The following is a 22,413-nucleotide window of genomic DNA, read 5'->3' as shown; positions in this document are numbered from 1 at the left end:
CCCAGTCTTACTTTAGAATGAAGAGATGTTTAGATCAAAGATTTAGAGTAGAAGGGAGTTTAGAGGTCAACTGGTCCAAACTCCTAATTTTATTGATAAGGAAACAAGAAGTCAAGAGAACAGAAGTGATTTCACCACCCAAGTAGTAAATGGTAAAGCCAGGATCCAAACCCAGGTACTCTTATTACAGTTACTCCTCCTTTGTTATGCATAAAGTTGAGACTACTTCCTACATTGCTGCTATTTCATTAGAGTAGGAACCTTCTTGGAAGGAGCTTTCTCTCCTACTCACCAAATGTTCTGCAATTTGTAGAACAATATTTGCCTGGGACCATGAGAAATTAAGTGACTTGTCCAATGACACACAGACAGAATGTTTCAGAGGCAGAACTTGAACTCCAGAACTTTTTGATAACTCTCATCTACTTGATCACTTTTCTTCTTGATAAATAAACAACTCTTAGAGTCTTATTATATTTTATTACAGCAAATTTCCTCTTCAATCAGGAAAACTCATCTTCAGGAGTTCAAATCCAGTCTCAGACTCTTATTAGTTATGTGACCCTGACCAAGTTACTTAACCCTAATTTGCCTTAGTTTCCTCATCTGTAAAATGTGTTTGGAAATGAAATACCAAAGTTTTCTGGTATCTTTGCCAAGAAAATCCCAAATAGAGTCATGAAGAGTTAAATACAACAGAATTAAACTAGCAAAAATGTACTTTATTGCTGGGACAAGGAAAGGAAGAGAATACTTTTTAACATTTATTGAAAGATTTTCGGGGCAGCTAGGTGGCACAGTGGATAGAGCACCTGCCCTGGAGTCAGGAGTACCTGAGTTCAAATCCAGTCTCAGAAACTTAATAATTACCTAGCTGTGTGGCCTTGGGCAAGCCACTTAACCCCATTTGCCTAGCAAAAACATAAAAAAAAAAGATTTCCTATTCAGGATTCAATACTTATCATATACAAGTCAGTAAGGGGTTATAAATATAATATGAAGAAGAAATGGCCTTTAGTCTCAAAGAATTTACAATCTAATGTAAGAAATAAAATGTATACAAATCATACCAGATACAAAGCTGAATGTAACCCCACATAAGAAGCAAAAAGGGCTTTGTAAATTCAGAGGAGATAATCTATTTCTACCATCAGCTTTGGCCAATTAATTTCCCCCGGCTTCTTTATCTGCTAATCCTGCCTTACAGTTTGATAATTGAAGACTTTAAAAGGAAGAATCATAGCCTCTGAGACTACTACTGATTTAGCCTATTCAGACAGAGTCTTCTCCATCTCATGTGTGCCAACTGCTGAGCTTGTGTGGAAGGAAACCAATTTTACTATCCCCAACTATTGCTCAGAAACTTCTTTCTGTCTACTCATCAAAAGTTCTCAAAATTTTTGTTGTTCTTTTTCCCCTTACAGTATAATATTAATCTTTGCCACAAGGAATTATGGAACATTCTTGGAGTGCTAGGAAACAGGCACATACAATTGCTAGTATAAACTCTATATAATTTGTACATGCACATACAAGTTAAGTGTCAAGGAATTCATAGCACACAGTAAAATTCACAGCATTGGTATAGCAGGTTTCATTTCAGAATTGTCAAAGACTTATTATTTCACAGTCAGTAATCTATGTCCTGTGGTCAAATAATGTCAAATAAATTAGACATAAACATAAAAGAAAAAAATGAATAAGTGCTTCCCATTTGCAGCTTTCTACTGCTCTGTCTCCAAAAACTTCTCCTGACTGCCCTTCCTGATTTTTGGAATGTTTGGGGAAAAACTCTGGAGCACTCCAGATCATAGAGCAGAATTAAGAGGCAGGCATCTGTTTTTGTTCAGAACCCTGACCTTGGACTTCAGAATTTAAACCAAGAAAGAAGACTAACTCTTTGTCTCTAGTTCACCAATCTGCAAGACTTTATGATACCAAATTTCTTATACCAAGGAACCAATTCTAATTGTGGTTCATGATTCTGCTTCTAATATGTTCACTTCTGCAGCTGTGGATCATGAAAGCCAAGAGTTTTACTCTTATGGTCTCCCACTGAACATCCACATGATAGGTAGGACCCTCAGTCTAACCCTATATACCTCAAAGATTTTAAAAAAAGAATAAGAAAGGACATCTGGAATTTTGTGGGGGGGGGGGGATGTGGGGGGGATGTGTGTGGGGGGGATGTAATCCATTTTCCTTTGTCTCAGAAATCTATCTTCCCTCAATTAGAAATTCTGGGGACTTTTTGGGCTCCTAACAGAGATGAGACAACACAGTAGGCACCAACTACAATAGCATTCATTTATCCTTCCAAACAAAGAAACACTCCAAAGATTCTTGTTCACTATGAGAGTGAGAAACCCAGATCATTGCATCAGGTGTTACATGTCTGCTGTGTGAGTGTGAATAATTCACTCCACAATGCTCTTGTGTCAAGGATTCCTCAGGTATTGAGAGACTGACATAAGTCCCAGGTATGCTGTGTCAAGTGTCCCTACAATGTACCGATGTTGTAATGAAAATGCTATAAAAAGGAGGAAAATTACATGAAATTGTCCTTGTTCTTAAGTAAATGACAGAAATTAGTCTGCATGAGGAGCTGCTATTTCAGCCACTTTTCCCCCATAGTTTTTCTAATTGCAGTAAACGTTTGGTACTTAAAAGAACAAGCATTTCCAAAGTAGATGATGTTGTTTTGCCCTGTGATATTTAAATTCAATAGCTGAATACAAGTTGAAAATGAGTATCTTTAATGGTGAACATTCACCCATTATGTGCCAGCTAAACATGTCTGTGAGATGTTACTGCACAGGTTACTCTATTACTGCCTAAGCTTACTAACTTGGTTTGATTGAGCCTGAAGCATTACAGTTCTGACCAAATGTGGGATGCCACTCACACATCCAAGATAACTGGATAGGAAGAGGCACAAATTTGTCAAAGGACTGAGCTCTCAACAAAACCTAGTGCAAAGAAAGAGCAACTAAAATAGAAGGTTCCATGGGTATCAGGGACTTAGTTTCAATTGCTACTGATTGATATATTAAAGCTTTTCATACAATTGTTTCTTCATAACCAGATATCATTTTATAAAATATTTTGAGGGGCAGCAGTGAATAAAGCACAGGCCCTGGAGTCAGGAGGACCTGAGTTCAAATGTGGCCTCAGACACTTAATAATTACATAGCTGTGTGACCTTGCTCAGGTAAGTCACTTCACCCTATTGCCCTGCAAAAAAAATTTTTGACCCCCCCCAACATCCAGAAGTACAACAGCATAAAATATAAATTCTTCAGCTTAACATTGAAATCTCTTTGCACTTCAGATTCACTCACCCCCACACACAAATACCTCCAGGCTTATTTCAGATTATTTCCCATCATATACTCTAAAATCCAGTCAAACTGCCTGACCTGCTATAACTAGGAAAAGGCCAGGGAAGCTCTATTAGACCACTATGACCCTATTATTCCTGATATTGGCATTCTAGCCCTACCTTCTATGTGTCTCCTCATCTCTTTACCTACTAAAATATCCAGCTTCTTTCAAAGTTCAGTTTCTGTGTCTAATACCTAGGACAATTTTTCCTGATCTATAGCATTATTAGTCTTCTCTCTCACCCTAAATTATACATATGTGTGTATCACAAAAACACAGATACATGTATATGTAAATGCAAGCTGGTATGTATAGGTTTACATAGACACGTGATTTCATACATATCCTTATTTACATATGCATTCATGTAGACTAATATACAGCAGCTAGGTAACAGCTAGTCAGGAATTGGGAAGACTTCTCTTACTGAGTTCAAATCTGGCCTCATACTCTTACTAGCTGTGTGACCCTGGGAAAATCATTTAAGTCTGTTTGCCTTATTTTCCTTGCCTGAAAAATGAGCTAGAGAAGGAAATGGCAAACAACTCCAGTATCATTGCCAAAAAAAAAACCCCTATACCATCATGAAGAGTCAGACATGTCTGAAATGACTTAGCAATAACAATATATATGGATATATACCATATACTCATACAAGGAATAAAATTTCAAGTCTTAATATATTTTTGTCTTCTACAGACATATACAAATATATATTCAAACACACACTTGCCTGTTTATATTTATTCATCTACTAGCCCTAATAAAATGCAAATTCCTTGAGGATAGGGCCTGCTTTTGCTTTGTGTATCTTTGTATTCCAGTATTAAATGTAAAATTAGATTGTTTAAGGAAAATTCCAAAAAAAAAATGTCTAATAAAAACATGTATGAGAGTAAAGAGTCAGGTAGAACATGAGTGAAAATAAAAACCCATTAAAATTCAGGAAATGTTATAGAGTGTGGTTGAAGCCATTAAGTTCTATGTCTTGTTTTCTGTAAGAGAACCAATAGTGTGCTTTGAAAAATGTATACTTGAATGAGATTGTGCAAGGTCTTTTTCTGTAGCAACAGAATAAGGAAAAGCTTCCAATGCACTTTTTTGTATTATAGCTTCATTAATTTAAAATGCAACATAATTTAGAGGATAAAATTACTATGGCGAAGTAAACTGGTCCACTGTAAGCCAGAAGAAAATCCCATTTATCACCTTGTTCATTACCCCTAATGCAAAGTAGAGAATTGATTTTAGTTATCCATTCAGAATGCCACCATATTTCCACTATCTAGGGAATAAAGAATCTTGAACAGGAGCTGTTGTTACAAATCAATTTCATGTTTGTATTAATATTAGAAGAGGGAATCACAAGAATGGACCAGACAGTTAGAGAGCAATTTTTAATTGCATACAACTGCTTGGCTAAGGACTTGTGGCTCAGCATGCGCAAACTCCCATTGCTCCTCAGAAAATAATGCAAACATAACAGCCCTATTAGATGACATACCTCAAAGCATCCATAGACCTCAAGACCTCAAGGCAAGAGAGAGGGAGAGGGAGGGGGAGGGGGAGGGGGGAGAGGGGGAGGGGGGGAGGGGGAGGGGGAGGGGGAGGGGGAGGGGGAGGGAGAGGGAGAGGGAGAGGGGAGAGGGAGAGGGAGAGGGAGAGGGGGAGAGGGAGAGGGAGAGGGAGAGGGGGGAAGGAAGGAAGGAAGGAAGGAAGGAAGGAAGGAAGGAAGGAAGGAAGGAAGGAAGGAAGGAAGGAAGGAAGGAAGGAAGGAAGGAAGGAAGGAAGGAAGGAAAGAAAAAGCAAGGTATGTAAGTAACATTTGGGAAAATGAGAGATGACCTAGAAGATCATTTTAAAGGGAATGCAAGATGATAGCAGATTGGAAAATGGCATAAGTAGATAAAGACTTAAAGAGATTGAGATTACTGCAATATTTGCCTTAGAAAAGAGATCAGAAGTGCATAACTGAAGATGTTATTTAATAGTTCTCTTTTTCCATTGAGAAGAGAAAAATAGGCTAGAAGAAGATATAAACTTACCTTTAGAATATCAAACAATGGTTCCCAAATTGTTGAGTACAAGCACAGAAGTTTAATCTGGATTCAGTTACACATTTTAATGAATCTGCATTTTTAATCAACAAAAATCTATGCATATTTGGAAATGGCAGTCCATAAATGTGTGAGACAAATTATTCAGTCCACAGAAGGTATGTTTGTTTACTTATTATTGTACAGTAACACTGAATATTTTATTGAAGCTAAAAAAATCAAAACATCAGTGATCAACAGGGGACCATTTATAGAAAGGACATCATCCTTTCTAATGAATAAATAAACAAACATATATATATATATGATACTGTATCCTTGTATATATCTTTAAAGAAAAGGAATTTCACAACTTTTTACCAAGCCTTAGAAACACATGGCAGAGAACAAAGCACTGGATTTGAAGATAGGGACTATTTCAAATTCCAGTTCTGCCAAAAACTAAGTAACTTTAAGAAACTGGTTTATTCTCTCTCTGCCACCTCAGTTTCTTAATCTGTAAAATAAAGTCATTGTACCAGATAATTGCTAAGGTTCCTTCAGCTCTAAATCTAGATACAGTGATATCTACAGTAACTATTACCATAACAATAAGTGCATTGTATTTACCTTGACCTGTTGGTGTACAGGTTATCATTGAAATGGTAATTATATCAATCTAGGAAATGTTTAATGAGCATAAGATCAACTTTATAGGCAAAAAGACTTAAGTTCAGGTCATCTTACCTATTAAACAGATCTGTAACCATGAGCTAATCACTGAAATTCTTAGTGCCCTGGGTAAATCTACAAGACTATGAGTTATAAGTAAGTTATCAATTTACATTGGTGGAGGGAATTTCCACACCAAATATTCCCCACAAATAAAATCATATCTGGAGCAACAAAATATAGCATCTACTAGCATGTCTTACATAAGAAGTATTATGCTAAAGAGGGAGAAACAGCTTTTAAAAAATACCCTCAGATATCTTTTACTCTCCAGGTTGGGAATGGGGTTATTTGTTCACAGAAATATGAATAAAAATATATAACAAATAATTACAGAGCATCAGTGGGCACTAAAATCTGGGAGGAATATTGAAGAAGAAAGATCAAAAAGCCTTTCTTTGTTTTTAAATGTGATTGCAGTTTAGTTGAATTGAATGAGATATTGGGGGGGGGGGAGTTGGTGGGAGGAAGAAAAGAAGGTACCCCAGAGAGTTATTTTCCCTTTATAAACTTGGGAACTATTACTCAATATCTATCAGAGTTCCTGCAAAATTATTACTATTTTTGAGATTCTTTCTTTCCAATTCAAAATACTTGACTTTTATGTATGTAGATTGGAATGGTGAGAAGAACACAACCCACAATATAACAGAGATAATGGATTAATATGAAGAGTAAGATGTATTTTGGGAAATGCTTAACTTGACTATGCTTATGTGATAAAGGGCTTCTTTCCTTCCTTCCTTTTCCTTCACTTCTTTAATTCATTCTTTTTCCCATTTTTTCTGTCCTTTCTTCCCTCCTTTCTTCTTTTCTTCCTTCCTTCCTTCCTTCTTTCCTTCCTTCCTTTAGTGGGTAGAAAGAGGTATTGGGAAAAGAAGAAACAAATGCTCAATAATTGAAAAAAAGCAATAATTTTGTCTTTAAAAAGAAAGAAAATAGTCAATCAAAGGATAAAGGGACTTTACAAGCTAACTGATCTGAACTACATCTGAAAGCAGGTCCCTCTTCCATCATTCTAGGAAGGGATTTTCCAGTTTCAGACCCTTAAATAATGAAATTATGTGTTATCTCTACAGACAGCCCATTCCATTTTGGGATGGTTTTTTATTGTTGGGTAGTTCTTCCTTATGTAAATAAAACCTAAATCTTCAACTTTCACAAACTTGTCTTAATTCTGCTATCTGGTGACAAAGAAAACAAATCTAATCCCTCTTGTACATGCCAAGCTTTGAAGACAAAAAGCATGTTCCTCCTCCCCACTCAACCAATCTTTGTCTGAACTCAGGTTTCTGCACCAGCCAATTTGACTTCTTTCTTCTAGATACTCATTGTTTTACCATTGTCTTTCTTAGACTTAGCAAATTGAACCATATCTTAACATTCAATCATCACTAATGCTTTCCATGCCTTATCTGTTCATACAAAGCAAGAACACAAAATAAGAAAACCTTTCTTGCACAGTTTTAATTTTTTAAAAAATATTTCTGTTTTTACAGCATAGTCATTTCAGCACATATTTTCCTTCCCCCTTGGATTAAACTCTCCCCTTGAAATAAAAAAAGGCAATTGAGAGGGTTTCTGGGATTGAGCCAAGATGACAGCACAAAGCTAAGAAGCTCCCAGAGTTTTTCCCTGAAACAACTTTAAATGAATCCTCTACCATAGATCCTAAAGCTACAAATCCCACAAAATAAAAAGGAAACAAATTCTCGACTCAAAGTATCATGGAGGAACTTTGGAAAGGTCTGTCTCACTTGGGTAAAAGGGGAATAGAGTCCAGTGTAAGTGGGAGGTTCTTAGCCACAGAGCAGCTCAGGTCAAGGCTCAGCAAGTTAGTGTGAAGGTCCCATCCCTGACTTGGAAGACAAAGTTCAAGTCCTGAGAACACTGATGCAATAGACGAGACTAGGTTGAACTATCCTACCACAGGAAATATACCACTGCAGAGACAACATCATAGGCAAAGGGAAAGCCAGGGCTACTCTAAGGGAGGGAATAAATCTCTACATTGGCAATGTCAGAGGCAAGGCATAAGCCAAGGGACCAGACCCCAGACCCAGCACAAAAAGCTTGAAATTATATTCCCTGTGCCCCAGGAGCAGAGCACAAATGTCAAAATGAACAAAAATAAAAACAAAAAAGGGCACTAACCATAAAAAAACTACTATTCAGATAGGGATGATTAAAAACACCATCTCAGAAGAGGAAAATAGTGACAAAATGCCTATATGTGAAGCCTCAAAGGGGGTTATGAATTAACCTCAAATTCAAAATGACTTCTTGGAAGATCTCAAAAAAGGATTCTGAAAAACCAAAGGAGAAGAAGAAGAACAATGAAGAAATAATGAAGAAAAGAAATGAGGGTCAATGGAGGAGAATTATGAAAAATTGACTGAAAAAATTCAACTTTAAAAGTAAAATAGGGGCAGTGAGGTGGTGCAGTGGATAGAGCACCAGCCCTGGAGTCAGGAGTACCTGAATTCAAATCCTGCTTCAGACACTTAATAATTACCTAGCTGTGTGGCCTTGGGCAAGCCACTTAATCCCATTGCTTTGCAAAAACTAAAAAAAAAAAAAAAAATTAAAATAAACCAATTATAAAGGGAAATACAAAAGCTAACTGAAAAAGTAATGGAAATTATTGACTGAGACACCAAGATTCCATCAAACAAAACCAAAAGACTGAAAAATTGAAGAAAATGTAAAGTAACTCTTAAGAAAAACAAACTTGGAAAATAGATCCAGGAAAGAAAGCAGTCAAAAAGAAGCAATTTAAATACCAAGGAACCCTATTCAGGATTATGCAGAACTTATCAGCTTCAATATTAAAGGATCAGAGGACTTGGGATATGATATTCTGGAGTGCATAGGACCTTAGATTACAACCAAGAATCAACTACTTAGCAAAATTCAGCATATTTTTTCAAGGGAAAAGATGGGTTTTCAATAAATAGAGAAATTTCAAACTTATCTGATAAATAGACCAAAACTGAGCAGAAAATTCTATCTTCAAATACAACAATGAAGAGATTCATATGTATACATCCCCTCCAAAGGAAGACAATCTGTGTAACCCTTGAGAATTACATTTTTCTTAGGATTATTAAAAGAAAAGCATACTTAGAGAATGCAGATACATATTGGTCATGATGCTTTAGCTGATACTTTGGCTCATGGGGGCTGAATATCATGGGTGGGACTGTACTTTGAGGGTATGGTTATAAATGTATCTTGAAATGATTTTGATTTACATGACACTTCAGTTCCTGCGGGTTGTATGTCTATTGAGACAGTGGTAAAGAGCATACTTGGAGGATCTGGACATAAATAGATCATGAAGTGACTTTGATTTACATGATACTTTAGTTAAAGTTGGAAGAAGTATACTTAGAGGGGGGTGGATATAAATGAATCATCAAGAGATTTTGATTTACATGATACTTTATCTCATGAGGATTGTATTTCGATAGAGAGTACTTGGAAAGAGGGTGTGGTATAAATATATAAGTTAATGATGCTTATGACTCGAGAATTGTATTTCTAATGGGATAATTGAGGACAGAGTATTTGGACAGAGGTTGTAGGTATGAAGTGAATATGAGGTAATAAATCATTCAATTAATCAGTTAACCCTTGAGAATTGTTCTTCTATCAAGATAGAAAAAAGGAGTATATTTTAACAGAAGTTGATGGCACATGGCCTATTTAAAACAATTAACACATGAAAAGAAATATTATAGTAGGAGAAGGGAGACATTAGAGGAAAAATAAGGAAGAGTCACAAAGATCTATTATAGTAGGGAGAAAGAAGGGATGGTGTGAGCATTGACTAAATCATACTTTCAACATATTTGGCCCAAAAAGGGAATAATAGACGTTCTTCCCAATTGGGTTTAAAGTTTTATCCTACCTTACAGGGAAGTAGAGGTTGGAAGGCGAAAGAAAGGACCGATAAAAGGGAGTAAAAGGAAAGGTAAAGATAAGGGTAAAAAAAAAGAAAAATAATTGAAGAAAGGGAGAAGTGCTGATAGAAAGAAGGACTGAGCAACAGTCAGAAGCAAAACATTAGTGAAGAAGGATAAGAGGAAAGGAAAAAGTACAAATGAAGGAAGATAGCATGGAGGGAAATACAGAGTTAGAGATCATAATTGTAAATGTGAATGGGATGAACCCTCCATAAAACAGAAGTGGATAGTAGAGTGTATTAAAAAAATAAAATCCCACAATGTGTTGTTTCCAAGATACACATTTGAAGCAGAGAGATACACACAGAGTAAAGGTAAAAGGCTGGAGCAGAATATATTATACTTCAGTTGAAGTTAAAAAAAAACACAGGGATAGTAATCTTGAACTCAAAAAAGAAAAAGCAAAAACTGATCTCATTAAAAGTAACTAGAAAGGAAACTACATCTTCTTAAAAGGTACTATAGGCAATGAAAGATTATCAATATTAAACATATACACACCAAGTGGTATAGCCTCCAAATTCTTAGAGATTAAGAAGCTAAAAGAGTCACAGGGAGACATAAACCACAAAATTATAATAGTGAGGGACCTTATCCTCTCTCTCTTAGAATTAGATTTATCTAATTACAAAATTAAAAGAAGGAAGTTAAGAAGGTCAAAAGAATTTTAGAAAACTTAGATATGATAGATCACTGGATAAGATTGAACGGGAATAGAAAAGAATATACCATTTTCTCCAGACAAGTCACTTACACAAAAACTAACCATGCACTAAGACATAAAAATCACACAATCAAATGCAGAAAGGCATGTTAGTATTAAATATATCTTTTTCAGATAAAAATGCAATAAAAATTACATGCAATAAAGGACCATGGGAAAATAGATTAAAAATTGATTGGAATCTAAACAATTGTAAAGAATGAGTGAACCAAACAACAAATCATAGAAATAATCAACAATTTCATCCAAGACAAAGATGAAATACCATAACAAAACTTGTGGGATACAAACAAAGCAGTTTGTAGGGGAGTTTTTTTTTAATTTCTAAATGTTTATATGAATACAATAGAGAAAGAGTAGATCAATGAATTATACATGCAATTAAAAAACTAGAAAAAAGAACAAATTAAAAATCTCCAATTAAATGCCAAATTAGAAATTCTGAAGATTAAAGGAGAAATAGATAAAACTGAAAGTAAGAAAACTTTTGAACTAATACATAAAATTGCATTGGTTTTATGAAAAAAAAACAATAAAATAGATGAACCTTTGGTTTATCTGACTTCAAAAAAGGAAAAGAAAAACAAATTACAAATATCAGAAAAGAAAATGGTGAACTCACCACCAATAAAGTGGAAATTAAAGTAATAATTCAGAGCGATTTTGCCCAACAGTATGCCAACAATTCTAACAATTTAAATGAAACAGATGAATATTTATGAAAATATAAACTATCCATATTAGCAGAAGAGGAAATAAAATACTTAAATTTCAGAAAACAATGATGAAACCCTCAATAAACTCCTTAAGAAAAAATTGCCAGGACTAGATGTATTTACAAATGAATTCTACCAAATATTTAAGAAACAATTAATTACATTTCTATGTAAGTCATTTTTTAAAAAGGTGAAGGCGTTCTACCAAATTCCTTTTATGACACCAATTTGGTTCTGATATCTAAATCAGGAAAGTAAAAATAGGCAAAGAAAATTATAGACCAACATTTCTACTGAATATTGATGTAAAGCAAAGAGATCACAAGTTATCTCTAAGCTAATAAACCATAATCAGATGTGATTTATATTAAGTATACAAGGATGATTCAATACTAGTAAAACATTAAACATATTTGACATATCAATAACAAAATTAGTAGAAACCATATGATTGTCTCAATAGATGCTGAAAAAAATCTTGGACAAAATACAGCACTCATTCCTTTAAAACCACTAAAAAGCATAGGAATAAATGGAGTTTTCTTTAAAATGATAAGCAGCATCTAAAACCAGGAGCTAGCATTATATGTAATGAGGATAAACTAGCAGCATTTCCAATAAGATCAGGAGTGAAACAAGTATTCCTATTATCACCACTGGTATTCAATATTATATTCAAAATATTAAATCTAGCAATAAGAGAGGAAAAAACTAATTGAAAGAATTAGAATAGGTAATGAGGAAAGAAAACTTTCATTCTTTGCAGATATGATAGTATTCTTAGAGAACCCTAGAAAATCAACTAAAAAAACTACTTGAAACAAATGACTTTAATAAAGAAACTTGATATAAACTAAACCTACATAAATAATCAGCATTGCTATATATGACCAATAGAACCAAAGAGCAAGAGATAGAAAGAGAAATAACATTTAAAGTAACTATAGGGGGCAGCTAGGTGGTGCAGTGGATAGAGCACCAGCCCTGGAGTCAGGAGTACCTGAGTTCAAATCCAGCCTCAGACACTTAAATAATTACCTAGCTGTGTAGCCTTGGGCAAGCCACTTAATCCCATTGCCTTGCAAAAACCTAAAGAAATAAAAAATAAAAAATAAAAATAAAGTTACTATAGATAGCATAAAATACTTGGGAATCTATCTCTCAAGACAAACCCACAAAGTATATGAACACAATTATAAAATACTGTTCATACAAATAAAGTCAAATCTAAACCACTGGAAAAATGTTACTGTTAATTGTTCATGTTTAGGCCAAGCTAACATAATAAAATGAAAATTCTACCAAAATCAAATTACTTATCAAACTCCCAAAAGAGTATTTTGCAGAACTAAAAAAAAAATTAGTAACAAAATTCATCTGGAGGAAAAGATGGTCAAGAATTTCAAGGAAATTAGTGAAAAAAATACAAAGGAGTGTGGCCTAACTATACCAAATTTTAATCTATATTATTAAATGGTAGTCATCACAACTGTCTGGTACTAGTTAAGAAATAGAGAAGTGTTTCATTGGATTAGATTAGGTACAAAAATAGTAGTAAATGACTATAGTAATCTACTGCTTGAAAAACCTAAAGACACTAGCTTCTGGAATAACTCACTATTCAACAAAAACTGCTGGGGAAACTGGAAAATACTATAGCAAAAACTAGGCATAGACCCACATAGGCTCACATTTTATACTAAGATAATGTCAAAATAGGTAAATAATTTAGACATATAATGTGATACCAGAGACCAATTAAAGGAACAAGACAAACTATGGAGATAGACAAGACAGATCTATGGAGAGGGGAGAAGTTTATGACTAAATGAGATAGAGAACATCATAAATTGCAAAATGGATGATTTCAAATATATTAAATTAAAAAGGTTTTGCATAAATAAATCCAATGCAGCCAAAATTAAAAGGCATGCAGAAAGCTGGAAAAGAATTTTCACATCTAGTGTTTCTTATCAGAATTCATTATTATCTTATCAGGATTCATTTTTAAAATTTATAGAAAACTGGATCAGATTTATAAGATTACAAGTCATTTTCCAATTTGTGAATGGTCAAAGGTTATGAACAGACAGTTTTCAAATGAAGAAATTAAAACTATTTATAGTCATATGAAAATTCTCCAAATCATTATTTATTAAAGAAATGCAAATTAAATAGTTTTGAAGTATCACCTTAAACCTGTTGGAGAGGATATGGTAAAATTTAAACAACATTGCATTGTTGGAATTGTAAACTGATTGTAAACTGATTCAGCCATTCTAAAGAATAATTTAGAACTATCCCCAAAGGGTAATAAAATTATGCATACCCTTTGATTCAGCAATATCACTATAGATCTATCTCCCAAAGAGATCATAAAAAAATAGGAAAAGTCCTACATGTATAAAAATATTTAGTGTGGCTCTTTTTGTAGTGGCAAAGTATTGGAAACTGAAGAGATGCCCATAAATTGGGGAATACCTGAACAAGTTATAGTATATGAATATGATGGAGTAGTATTGTTCAATAAGAAAGCATGAGTGAACAGACTTTGGACAGCATGGAAAGACTTGCATAAACTGATGCTGAATGAAGTGAGCAGAACCAAGAGAACATCGTACATATTAAAAACTATATTATGAGATGATTAACTATGATGGATGCAGCTCCTCTCAGCAGTTCAAATATCAAGCACAACATTGAGAGACCTGTCATGGAAAATGCTATCCACATTCAAAGAGAAAACTATGAAATCTGAATGTACAGCAAAAGCATACCATGTTCACTTTTTAAAACATCTTTTTTTTCTTTTTCCATAGATTTTTCTGCCCTTAGTTCCAATTCCTATTTCACATCATGATTAATATGGAAATATGTAAAATACTATTATCCATGTACAACTTTTACCAGATTATTTGCTGTCATGGGGAGGGGAAGGGAAGGGAAGGTAATAGAAAAATTATGAAACTCATAAACTTGCAATTAAATGGATGTTGTAAACTACCTTTGCATGCAATTGGAAAAATAAAATAACATTTAAAATAAAAATTAGAAATGTTTTCAAAGGGCAATTGAGCCAAAAAAATTAACCACATCCAGGCCTGACAGTGTATGAACATTCATCCCTTATAGATCCCTGCCTAGATGCCGGGAGGATGGATGAAAATCTATCTGTTTTTCTGATGATTTGTCTGATTTTTCAGTAAGTAAGTTCAACTTACTTTTAATAATTTTTAAAAATTTAAATTGTTATGGTCACTGAATATCATTTTCTTGGTTTTACTTATTTCTCTCTATCAGTATATACAAATCTTTCATTTATCTGAGTTCCCCACAGTCATTTCAGCTATTCCCCCAAACTGATTGTCATTCCCTTGGTTTCTATTTCTTTGCTACAATATAAATTACCATTGCAAATATTTTAGCATTTACTTAACTTTTGCTTCTGTCTTTGACCTCCTTTAAGTATAGGTCTGGTAGAATAATTTCTGGATCAAAGGATGAGAATTGTTCAGTCACTTTAAAAAGTCACTGTTCTTGCATCATTCCAAATAGATGTCCATAACTGTGAGAACAAGGGATGGTAGCATGTTATTGTGCTAGTCATCTCAGTGGCTCTTCAGAACTAATTTCCATTTTTGTCATCTTTGTCAATTTTTAGAGTATAAAGTGAAACTTAAAAATTGTTTAAATTTAAATTTCTCTTACCTTAATAACTTAGAAAATGTTTTCATTTGATCTTTTAAATTGGCATTTATTTTTTGGAAAATAATTCATATTCCTTAACTACTTTTCGCTTAAGCAATAATTATTGGACTTTTATTTTTATGCCAATACTCTATACAATTTGGAAATCAGACTTATAAATGACATTTTACTTTTTCAGTCAAAAGTCTCTTTTTTGTATTTTTTCTGCTTTGATTTTGCCCATAAAAATACTTTTAATTTTACTTTTAATTCAATTCAATTAATCTTTTAATTTCATTTCAGTTCACCAAATGATTATAAGCCTATAATGAAGTCAAAATTTAGTTAATCTCTACATCATTGGAGAAAATTAACTCTGAGTGAAAGGTCAAGTGGAAAGTACAGAATCCATGCTTATGTCCCTCAAGCTCATTTATATGTTCTTTAACAGAAAATATCTTACTTTCAAATTAGGTATGAAAAGGAAGAGGATGAGAGGAAAGGGAGAAAAGGAAAGAGTAAAGAAGTTTAAAATGAAGTGGGTCTTATTATTTCAAGTGAAATGTATAAACTGTAAAACTTCTCTAGAGTACTTTTCTATTTCTTCATGCTTCTGTTTTCACTGAAAAAAAATCTCTATGACTGATTTCCAGCATTGCAATTCTTCAACTTGTATACCTTGTGTTTATGCATAGTGAGTTAAATCGTTGGAGACTTCTCATAAATCATTTGTACACTTATTAAAAAACCTCACTCATCTAGGCTGATTTAGGACAGAAATAGTCTGAACTAATTAAAGCTATGAATTATAGGATTTTAATGGAAATCTAGAAATATATCTTTTAAGAGAATATAGAATCTCAAATAAGGATTCTATTCCCTAATAGAAGTCCTTAGACCACTTGCTTCAATAAAGAAATTAGAATGTTCTGCAGTTACTATATCAGCTTTTTTTTCAAATCAGTACTCGTAATGTGCTTAAAGATATGCTTGTGAACATTTTGTCAAATATTTGAAACTTCTCTGCCATCTTGTGTACTAGTCATTTGGAAATATGTTTTATATAAAACAAAGGCAATAAAATATAAATAATTTTACAATTCAAAAATTACAAAATAATATTATTTGGAGGGTAAGGGGCAGGGTGGGCCAGTGAGAGAATGGATTCAGCCCTGATGGCAAAATCTCATTGTATAAACCCTCAGTGAGTATATTCTACCAAAGAAGATCAGCAAGTCCTCTGTAACTCATAGTCCTAATGATTTGCCAGAGGCCCCAAGATATTAAGTGATATAATCATATTTATGTAGCAAGTATTTGGCAGAGCAAGATTTGAAGCAAAGTCTGCCTGAAAATAATCTACCCACTATGCCAAAGTTATTGCTCCAATATTAGGCAGCACAATGGGTAGAAGACTGCACTAGGAACCAGGAAGAATCCTGCCTCCAACACTTATTTAGTATTGTGACTTTGGGAAAGTTACTGCACCCCCCCATTTCCTTATGTGTAAAAAAGTTAACACAAGTTTGTTGTGAGAATCTAATAACACCTATAAAGTGCTTTTGCAATCTTATAACACTATATACATATTGGAAATGTAGCATTATATATATGAATGGCAATCATTCAGTGATATATTGCTGGATAAATGTGTCTTTTTACTTACTACTGTTTTATGTGAGTGTGCATATATGTGCATGTGTATTCACACATGTATACAGTCAAATTGTTCCTTCTCTGTGCTCCTGGAGGTTTGTATCTTCTGTTGTTCCTAGTGACTTTCATAGTACCTAGTGCTTATGTTCTATAATAATAAACCTTCAGGGTTGGTTGGTTGGTTGGTTGGTTGGTTGTTCCTTCTGGCCATTGACCATATTTTGGCCATCTTTACTTTGACAAAGTTCTATAAAACCCAGTATTTTCAAATTGATGAATCACTAAGATTCACTTCTTTCTCTCCCATGATATGCAAATGAAATAAATGGAGCTCAGGCATTCAAAACACTAGAAACTGAAAAGCAAACTTTAAAGCACTGGAGCAATCTTCCTTTTGCTCCTACTTCCTCTTCAGTTATACACCAAACAGAAGTCCTAGATTCAACTAGACTAAGCAATAAACAGATACTGCTTAAAGCCTCATTACAATTTGACTTTTAAAATTCTTCTTGTACCTTTCTAGCATATGATGAGGGGGATTAACATTCTGATCTTTTACAGCTTATTTTAATTATTCCACAGGTCTCCTGTTATGGCTGGAGGGCTCTTTGCTGTTGACCGAAAGTGGTTTTGGGAATTGGGTGGCTATGATCCAGGCTTAGAAATCTGGGGAGGAGAACAGTATGAAATATCTTTCAAGGTAAGCCACCCAGATGCTTTTCCCTATATTTGCTATCAGATGGAATAGTGAATTTTGGTATCATCTTTACTCTGCTTTGTGAACATCTCATAAGGCTGATTTCATGACATTTCCCTTGGTGGCCTTTGGAAGAACCTATCTACTGTATATTTCAATAAGCAATACCCAATACTCACATTGCAAATCAGTTTTTCAAGATTCCATTTATAAGGAAACTTATAAATTAAAGAAAATGTAACTTTTCACTCTACTAACTTGCAGAGATATTAATCATGATGACTAATAATGTTCAATATATAGTTAAGAGAATCCTGCTCCCTGGGGAAAATAGAGTAATAAGTTTGATTTTATAACTTTCAGCTGAATCAAGAGTTCCTTTTTCGATCTTCCCAATTTTTAATACAAAATTTCAATAGTTTTAGGGTGAGATTTGAAAGGTAAAGGAAGAATTCCAGCAAACTTTATTTATGACTTGGACAGCTAAATATTTTAAAAGACATTTAAAAAATTTTAAATATTCCCTATTGCTTCAATTCTCCATTACACTATATATATATATATATATACTATATATATATATATACACTGTACATTTCATATTCCATGTATTTTATTGGTTAGCATTAATCTTTCCTAGACCAGATTTCAAATGCCATATTTTATTTGAAAATAAATGCTTTCCTACAAAGAGCAAAACAAAACTAAAAGATGTACTAAATAACTGGGGAGTCATTAAAGACAGTCTCAGTAACAATAAAACACTTTCTCCCAGTCACAGATTCTTTCTTGAGTTACAGTCATGTAACAAAATAGACAAATTCCAGCAAAATGTATAATATAGCAAATAGCTGTAGAGTTCTATTTTCCCAGTAATTCCCATTATGAAATCGGATATAGATAGATACATACATACATACATATATACATACATACATATATATATATATATATATATATACATATATATATAGTTAGGGAAAAATGTAGAGTTTCTGAATATAATTAAAACCACACTTAAAAATAGATGAAACCTTTTAATATTCTGTGATCAGAATAGGGATATCTCAATTTGCAAATCCCCTCCACCAACACAGATCAGAAACATAAGATCACAGAATTAGAGCTGGGTGGAATTTTGAAAGTTGTTTAATACAATTCAATCATTTCGTAGATGAGAAAAATTAATCCAAGAGAGGTAAAATTACTTGCCCATGGTCACATAGAAAATAAAATAAGAGAGCATGGGAACTGAACTCAAACCCTCTGACCCCAAATTTAGATTTCTACCCACTATGCCAACAAAACTGTATAAAAATCTATTTTAAAATGTTAGTAAAAAAAGTTGTACAGAATGTCATATACTCAAAATGAAAGTATAGCTTAGCATCTCCTGATTGCCCATTTCAGACTTGACTCATTTCTTGTCCCTGCTAAATCCTTAGCAGTCCTTGCCTGCTTGCCATTTCCTAACCCTTCTAATTATATCACAGTTCATTCTTTACTAATACCCACTTTTTTTCTTTTTCCAGTCATTGAATTTAGCAGTATCCTTCTAGATAGCTCCCTAGTTTGTTAAGTTCTTTAGGTGAATGAAGATTACAGACAAAGCCAGAAATCTTTAGCACCTCTGTTTTCTTGGGATAACTCATGGCTGGTCTATCCATGTGAAATCATCCTAATAGAATTCATTGAACCTCAGGATGCTATTATTCATTATCAGACATTAGCTAATTACTGGAGTTTATCACATTTCTTACATTTGGGTCAATAAAATCCTCTAGTTTACCATAGAATCATTGAGAATTGGAATGGACTTCATTCTCCATCTAATCTAAACTACACCCTAAAGGAATTCTCATCATATTATACCCAGCAAGTGCTTATCCAGTCTCTGAAGACGTTGAAGAAAGAAGGACCCACCACCTCTTAAAGTAGGACATTTAACTTCTGGACAGCCCTAATTGTTAGAAGGTGTCTCCTGATAGCAAACCTAAAATAAGACTCTTTGTAACTTAAACTCATTGCTTCTGATTCTACTCTGTGAGGCCAAATAGAGCAAGAATGTCTGGAGCAAAATATCAAAATTGAAATGGCACACTTCCACCCCTAATTTCTGAAGAACTGATTTCCTTAGAACTTTAGAATTATAGCAATTAAATTTGCATTTAGTGAAGGGTAACTGTTATTTGGTTAACACTATAAACTAAGGGGTTAAGTTGGAAAGGAAAGAAAAGGAAAAGCAGAAATTTGTTGGTGAAAAAGTAAGGAAAGGCTAAAACAAATATATTTATATTCCAAATAGTAAGGGTATTTCTTTGGCAAAATACATGGGTATCTCTCACATCTCTGTCATTTCTATCTGTCACATCCCTATCAGGTGACCACCTATTTTATTACCCCATTTCCTATTTTCCTGTTATCTGTCATTCTGAAAGATATAATTGGAATGCAGCCTTGTCGTCTTTGTGTAGAAACTATGGCAACGGTACTCCAAGTTCAGGACTAAAGTGTCCTAGCTTGTTTGGTTTGAATGACAAATTCATCATCCACAGTAGCTCCATTCTATCCCTTCATTCATGTTATTATCTCATGTGCTGACCTCAGGGTTCCTGAACTTCCTTATTTGTATTTTTAAGACTTTTGTCATTATTATCTTTAATAAAATAGATATTTTTAAAGCATGAACAGGTATTTTTGGTAGAATTTACATAGAATTAGGAGCCTTCATTTTGTTTAAAAGAACAAAACAAATTGTATAAAATGACTTGATTTGTCATAAGATAGGAGTAAGAAAGAGGGGAGAAAAGACAGAATAAATATTAAAAAATTAAATACAAACAAATTCAAGGTAGTTAAATATAAACTTGTCTAAAAAGGAGAGATCCTCTGTATCACCAAGAAGAACCCATGACAATGTAGCTATTTACTAAACAGCCTCTCAGGAACAATTAAAGCTTCAGTTGGATGAGGAAATAAAGGAAGTATGGTTTATCAGACGGCCTATCAAGTGCCTAACCAAATAGAAATCAACTAGAATAGGAATTAGAACAATATATCTGAGGAGGGAGGAATGTGATGAAGGACTTTTAAAACTATAGTCTTTTGTGGAATAATTTTAATGTTAGAAGTTTCCACTTTCCATGGTCCAATTAATTTTCTTTAATTTTCACCTTAAACTTCTGATACTTCCCTTCAGTCCAAATCCATTGTGTTGATTGGCTAATGCCAATCACTTTTTCTATCATATTACTTACTTTTTTTTTCATTCTCATAATTCCAGATTGGTCTAGAACTCAATCTTCGCAGTGTAGATTTATCTTCTATTCATTCCAACCTCTCTAATACATACATACATAGAAGCATATACATAGATCATCTCCTTTGAAAGTGTTCTGATTATTCAATTCCCCTTCTCAGTAGCTGTAAATGACTTAAGTCAAATTAAAATTCCCAATCACGGTCCACCAGACATATTTTCAGTTGTCTCTATCATCCTTATAGCCCAAAGCTCTTATAACAGAAAATCACTTGCTATCATGTTTGAATGATTTATTTCTACCCTTTGTTCAATAAAAGGCTTTTGATTTATCAATCATTTCTTATCCACTGTCTATGTAGCAGGTGTGAGAGTTGACCATAACCACATTTAGTGGTCAACTCTCATTTGGTTTACTTGATTCATTACCATATTCAACCCAAATCCATAGCTAATCCAGGGACATGATTGGACAGTTCTTCACCAATTACTAAAATTTTGACATCTCTCTCATCAATTTATCCATTAGTTCTCTTCTCTACTGCAGTTTTTAAGATAGCACTTATTTTTTCCCATGAGCAGTTACACCTATCTTTTTGTATATCAAAATCTTAAATTTTTAATCCTTAAAAACTATGAAAATCTCTGAATATATATACATAGATATCATTATATATGTTCATTAATATAAGGATAAAGAAGCTCCCATTACCAATATATAAAACAGTACCTTCTCTACAATTCATAATCTCAAAAAGTTTTCTAGATCAGAAGTGTCAAGAATATGCCCTCAGGCCCTGAAATGCTACCTGAGTATGCCAGATTATAATGTAATTGGGACATATTGAATAAAATAGATAAAAAATACAATAAAACATAGTGTTAAAATGTGGTTTTTGAAGTCAATATGTAACCTGCAGATATATATATATATATATGGTTTAGTGACCCCCTATTCTATTTGAGTCTGACAACGTTGAGAAATAACTTACTCAGTTATATACATATAACTAATATAGATCATAGGTGGGACTTAAACCTAGATCTTTATGGATTCAAGGAAAGCTCTCTTCAATGAACAAAGACAACTATTTACCAAGGTTTAGTCAGTGTCATCTTAAATAATTTCTATATATGAAGATGATTTCTAATCACTTCTGAAAACACAGTTCTACCATTCAGTTAATTCAGTCCAATCAAAATCTCTTCTCAAGAATTCTTATGACTTCTTGTAAGAAAAGTTCTTCTGGGAAAGATCTTTTTTTTTATTTCCTTTATCTCTGTTGTCTTAAGTTCTCTCTTAACTTTCAACAGGCCCTTTCCAGATTCACTCCTCCTAGACAATTAAATTGACAATCTACTTTCCAAAGTCCCTTAAAGATAACAGTAACAGTAATTACGTGTGTGTGTGTGTGTGTGTGTGTGTGTGTGTGTGTGTGTGTGTGTGTGTGAATATACATTGAGGGGGAAGGAGAGGAAAGATAGAGGGGGAGGGAGGGAAGGAGGGAAGAAGGGAGGAAGGAAGAAGGAGCAGAAGAGAGAGAAGATCAACTT

General features: G+C 33.7%; 1 protein-coding gene across 1 annotated transcript in view; it reads left to right on the top strand.

Moving 5' to 3' along the window:
- GALNTL6 (polypeptide N-acetylgalactosaminyltransferase like 6) overlaps nucleotides 1-22,413 on the top strand; it is a 1,756,803-nt gene that overhangs the window by 1,602,839 nt on the left and 131,551 nt on the right. The window contains exon 7 of the mRNA XM_074228966.1: nucleotides 17,486-17,603. Within this exon, the coding sequence (XP_074085067.1) occupies nucleotides 17,486-17,603 (118 nt within the window). The remainder of the gene's footprint in view (nucleotides 1-17,485; nucleotides 17,604-22,413) is intronic.

This window comes from Macrotis lagotis, chromosome 3 (assembly GCF_037893015.1).
Source record: "Macrotis lagotis isolate mMagLag1 chromosome 3, bilby.v1.9.chrom.fasta, whole genome shotgun sequence".
Lineage (NCBI taxonomy): Eukaryota > Metazoa > Chordata > Mammalia > Peramelemorphia > Peramelidae > Macrotis > Macrotis lagotis.
The sequence above is the reverse complement of the archived record's forward strand: the minus strand, read 5'-3'. Positions and strand labels throughout refer to the sequence as shown.